The sequence below is a fragment of the Lipophrys pholis genome (assembly GCF_963383615.2).
Source record: "Lipophrys pholis genome assembly, chromosome: 8".
In the NCBI taxonomy this organism is placed as follows: domain Eukaryota; kingdom Metazoa; phylum Chordata; class Actinopteri; order Blenniiformes; family Blenniidae; genus Lipophrys; species Lipophrys pholis.
The window spans coordinates 29,644,594-29,650,229 of NC_137630.1; the positions used below are offsets into that span (position 1 = coordinate 29,644,594).

General features: G+C 45.3%; 1 protein-coding gene across 1 annotated transcript in view; it reads left to right on the forward strand.

Moving 5' to 3' along the window:
* znf385a (zinc finger protein 385A) overlaps positions 1 to 4,789 on the forward strand; it is a gene marked incomplete at both ends in the record, with an annotated part of 13,585 nt that extends 8,796 nt beyond the window's left edge. The window contains 4 exons of the mRNA XM_080468573.1: positions 1 to 83; positions 3,773 to 3,957; positions 4,144 to 4,236; positions 4,529 to 4,789. Of these exons, the coding sequence (XP_080324699.1) occupies positions 1 to 83; positions 3,773 to 3,957; positions 4,144 to 4,236; positions 4,529 to 4,789 (622 nt within the window). The remainder of the gene's footprint in view (positions 84 to 3,772; positions 3,958 to 4,143; positions 4,237 to 4,528) is intronic.
* Between the last annotated feature and the right edge of the window lie 847 nt (positions 4,790 to 5,636).

Consider the following 5,636-nt stretch of genomic DNA (forward strand, 5'->3'; position numbering starts at 1 on the left):
GGACAAAGCCAAGAAGCTGCTGTATTGCTCTCTGTGCAAGGTGGCGGTCAATTCCCTGTCACAGCTGGAGGCCCACAACAAAGGTGGGTCGATTTCTCCTGAAAAACTAAAACGTGAAAATACAGTTGCTGTAATTCTGCCTGGATTGCATGAAGTAATGTCTCTTAAAGTTTCTCCTCTCTCTCTCTCTCTCTCTCTCTCTCTCTCTCTCTCTCTCTCTCTCTCGCTCTCTCGCTCTCTCGCTCTCGCTCTCGCTCTCGCTCTCGCTCTCGCTCTCGCTCTCGCTCTCTCTCTCTCTCTCGCTCTCTCTCTACGGTTGGATTCCTCCTTTTATTCAAACAACACTGTTGTTGTTGGAAGCAAATGGCTCACATCCTGTGTGCGTCAGAAAATTTGCCAAATTCGACACGTGCAGCCACTTCTGAAGACGTTTTTCGAACAGAAAATTCAAACCATTCTTAATGTGAAGCATTTCTGAACAATCTAACAGGAGACAAGAAATAGTTTTAGACAGATAACAAATACGTCAGTATAGAAGGAAAAAGTACTGACACCCCAGTTAACAGTTCAAGCTTTATATTCTTATCCTCTCATCACTAACAGGATTCGACATGCTCGTCATGATCATACATTTCGGATGAGTATGATATCTGGAAGCAGAGAAATAGAGCTTTGCTCCCGTATACGAGTCAGTATGATGGTACTCAGGACTTCTGCTGTCCAATCAGAGACGAGCTTCACAAGCATGTCGCACATATTTGTTACACGAGCGTCTCAATACCATCAAAAACACATCTAAATATTTTTTTTTAAAACTACCTGATAGTGAAATTTGGAGTTGTTTTTGGGGGAAGCACTCTCTCATTGCACATGAGACATAAAATCAAAAGAAAATCAGTCACGGGAAGTTTTAAAAGCTTTACATCTGATTAAATACAACAGAAATACAAATCCTCAATCAAGTACAAATAGATTCTTTATTATTTAAAAGCCATTTTATTCTGTCTTTAAAAATATTCCTGAGTCAGCATGTTTTTCCTCCTTTTGAAATATGTGCAATTATAATGTACCCAAACTAATTCAGCACATATAGGAAGATGATTAATCATGTTTATTGAGCTATTAATAATAATAATAATAATTCAACTCAGAAGTAGTTAAATTGTCCAGTTTTTTTAGGATTTTGAAAATTCTTTTCTATTCATCTTTTTACACAACAAGCAGTAAAACTGCCCACGCGTCATTTGAATTAAGAAGTGACCAGATGAAAGGAGTCCTGGTTGATCTAAACTCAATGAGGGTTCCTGCCAGAAACACTGATCAGCAGATAAATGATCTGTTTGACACCGACATGCCTGACCTCTGTAACTGAGCTCTGCTCTTCTGATATCCAGCCTCCGTCAGTGTGGCCAAACTATATGTGTCCAACAGCACCTCCTGCCCTCCGGCTCTTTTTCTTAGCCAAGAAATAATTATTCCAGACAAAACTTCTCTCAGAGATTCATGATTTGTCTTGTCAGTTTCAGTACAAAAAAAATAAAAAAAATGCTTCCCGTACCCCCGGGGGGGTTTCTATTTGAAAGATTTGCAGAGGAGGATGGCGGAGACGTGTCCCCACTGCATGAGGGATTAAAGCAGAGGAATGGAAGGAAAAAAAAAAAACTGTCTTATGTGGGTGAACACAGCACAATAGCAGCTTAAACATTCTGTCAGACAGCTTTCACACATGACGACACTTTCTCCAGGTAACGAATACCCCTGAGGTGCTCGCTGCCAGCTTTAATCCTTCCTCTCTCTCTCTCTCTCTCTCTCTCTCTCTGTCTCTCTCTGTCTCTCTCTGTCTCTCTCTCTCTCTCTCTCTCTCTCTCTGTGACCTTGGTCTCTCTGGGGACTGTTTGTATCTGCTGGACATCCGCTCCGTCCTCTGGCAGTTGGAAGTATATGAACTCTCACGTTGATGAAAGCGACGGACAAACACACCGAGCCACTGGCTCCACCACGTCCGTGTAACTGTATCCCGCTTGTCTTGAGTAATGCTCGCCCCGGCCAGCCCAGCCAGACATTAGAGCAGCCAACAAATACTCTTAATCTTAGATAAAGTATTAATCAATAAAAGTGCAATCACTGTCACCATTAATTGAAGACTAACCTCTGCGAGTCTGTTAGAATTCCTTCTTTCCCTGCCTCTGATTCATTGTTGATTAAACGTTGCAATGACACGTCAATACATTTGCGTTGCATCTTCCCACCGGCGCACCATTTACCATGTGCATGTAAGTACTGAGAAGATCACACGTAGTATATTAGAGCTTCCAAACATGATCCTTGGGTCACAGCCCGCTGGCAGCCAGACGGCTCCGAGGCTCGACCCCTGAATGACTAAAAGCTGAAACAGCTGAAAGTCGATGAGAAGAAAAAAAAAAAAAAACAGTCTGGAAGCAATCACCGCCGCTCATTCTGAAATATCCAAACTGTGCATGTTCGCGGGGTTCAGGAATAAAAGCATGTGTGTCATGCAGGCGCAGGCATGTGAGCGGGGCGCGTGGCACCGATCGAGGAGAGAGGAAAACGTCTTGTTTGTAATACTATTTCCCTGTTTTGTGTTTTCAAATGTGTGGGGTTTTTTTCTGCTTTGTGTGTTGGTTTATGAGTCAACCTCAAAAAGACATCAAGCCCACTGGGCCATCCATTGTCAGACCGAAATAGAACAAAGGCAAAAACAGACACCCCGGGAGCATTTTTTTGGCCACAAGCAAAACCTGTCATTTCAGCCGCTTTCTCCCCAGTGCAGCCTGCAGACAACCCCCCCCCCCCCCCCCCCCCCAAAGAACCCTCCCCTCCATGTAACCTTAACTCTGTTCAAAGGGAGGAACTCAAATTTGTATCTCAAAGTCAGAACCAATGACAGTGGGATGCTTTCCTTTAGCGCAGACGAAAGGGAACAGAAATGTGGGACTATTTAACAAGAACCTCTTCTGACACACTTTAATAATATGCGGCGCTCAGAACATTTTTCTCCACGCCAGCTCATTTGCACATGAAACCATATGGACTGCAAATTGTCTTTTTTATGAGTTCAGAAACTATTGCATCGCTTTGAATGCAGGTCCAGAATAACTTTTTGAAGGCATTGCTTGTTACGTGGAATACGTGGATCTGATGATTACGGCCCGTGTTCTTTTTTACACTGACAACATGTATGACTATAAGGCCAACAATATCAAAGATAAATGATTAAAAAGAAATTTTTAACTAAATGAATGATGCAGTCAAACCTAATGTTAGTTATTTTTCAGTGATAAAACATCAAATAAATATCTCATAATATAGTTTTCCACAGAAAATATATAGCTGTAAATCTATTCTAATACATTACAAAGCTGCATCTCATAACATTATACCCTTACATTCACAATCTTGACGTTTACAGTCAGAGTGACAGATTTCTAATGTCAATAACGTCAGAGGGCTTTGAGTTCATCCACGCAAACGCAAACGTCAAACTGCTGCCCTCTTCTGGTAGAATATTGACACTGCAGTTAAATGTTTTATGGCTATGGAGTTATTCAGTTATTGGAGAATGAGGCCAGTGCTACATTTTCTTCTCATACTCAGACTTTAATCTTGTTTTTTGTTTTTTTTCTTTTTCAAATTCTGATTATTCTACTGCCTATTATTTCCATAATACTTCATTGTGTGGTGTTGACTTCTAGATTTGTAATTTCATTTCAGTCAAGCACATGGGTGTGTGTATTTCTGTGTGTGTCTGCAGGTACTAAACACAAAACTATATTAGAGGCACGGAGCGGGCTGGGTCCCATCAAGGCATATCCTCGCCTGGGTCCCAAGCCCAGTGGAGAGCAGGGCGGGGGGCCGGTGGACCCCAACACTCAGGAACGAACCTTCCACTGTGAGATCTGCAACGTGCGGGTCAACTCTGAACTGCAACTTAAACAGGTACGGCGAAGGAGATCATGCAAACATTTGACCAGAATATTAAAGATTGTGATATAATTTCTGAGACATTCCCACATGATCAGTCAGCAGTTGTACAGAATTGTGTATTTGACAGGCTGTTTCCCTTAAATAATGCTGTTTTAGACGTTTTGAACGTGACAGCAATACCTTCATTTTCTTTTCCAGCACATATCAAGTCGAAGGCACCGGGACGGGATGGCAGGCAAGCCTAACCCGCTCCTCAGTCGACACAAGAAGCACAGGGGAGCTGATCTGACGGTAAACATTTCAAGTTTCGCACTGAATTCTGGCTCCTGCGACACAGTAAGCAAACCTGAGAGCCACAGATCAGATAGACGGTGATGCTTGAGGACGTGACGTCTGTGAGATCTCAGAGCATGTGATCCTTTCGCAGTCGTTGTAGAAAGTACTATGGTGAAACTTCTGCATTATGTCCGATCAAAGGGGAAGTCTGTGTCTGCTTCCGTGCATGTGGTGACCTTCTGGAGCTAATCATTTGAATCCTCCCCCTCCCCCGTTCTTCTCCTTCATCTCTCCTCTCTGTCTCCAGTCTTCTTTGACCTTCTCCAAGGATCTCACCAAAGCTTTGGGCGCAGGGCTCCTGCCCAGCCCCTTGGCCGTTGCTGCAGCAATGGCCGCCGTGGCGTCCTCGAACCCGCTAGCTCTCCGCGCAGCCGCCCCCGCACCTCATCCGCACCACCACCACCACCACCACCTCCTGCAAGGCCCGCCGCTCAGCCACGCCATCCTGAGACCGGCACCCGGGCCCATCCGCACCACCCACGGGCCAATCCTCTTCTCTCCTTACTGACACATCCCCCCGATCTGACTCCCGCCGGTCAGAAACATCCACTCCAAAAGCACACTGTGAAGCTACAAACATGATCAACAAACAGCAATTGATGGGGGGGGGGGGGGGGGGGGGGGGAATAAAATCATCTAAATATCAGACTGACAGAACATGGAGGGAGCGGAAAAGACGGAGGATATGTCTCCCTTTTTTTCCCTTTACCTGAACGTCTCCATCCACTCTTCATTTCAAGAGACTTCTGTGTGTTCGGAAGATGAAATGAGCCGAGGACAGAAATCCATTATGCATCGGAATCCCCTTGTACATTTTTCACCTCCCCCCAGTCCCTCCCTTGCACTCTGGCCCTGTCATGGCCACCTCAGTAGCTACAGAAGAAACACATGCAGATCTTTCTAGAAGAGTTAAACCACATGTAGTGTTACATAAATACTCTGAGCCAGGTTGGGGTTTTTTTTTTCCTCCCGTCATCGCGGCTCAGCGTGTTCTTCTCATCCTATGCACCTCAAAAACCAGAGACAATAATGTTATGTCAGTAGGGTAGCTGCTTCCATCGGTCTTTGCTGTGTGCGCCACATGTAGCCGTGGCGGCCTCCTCGGTAGTACTGTACACGTCCCGCTCTGTGCCGGAGGCCGTCAGCTCTTCAATCTGTGACACTAGGTCCTCGCTAGATTTAACATGACTTCGGCTGACAGGCAGGTGGCAGCCACATCCGAACACATCTGGTGGGTTGGGGTGGGAGGGCGGGGTTAAAGAGGGCAGAAAAGCCACTACGGGGGCCGGCGCTCCCCCGTCATTTCCCGAGAGGGTGAGGTGAGAGGAGGGCTGGCACGGGTCAGTGGAAGGCTT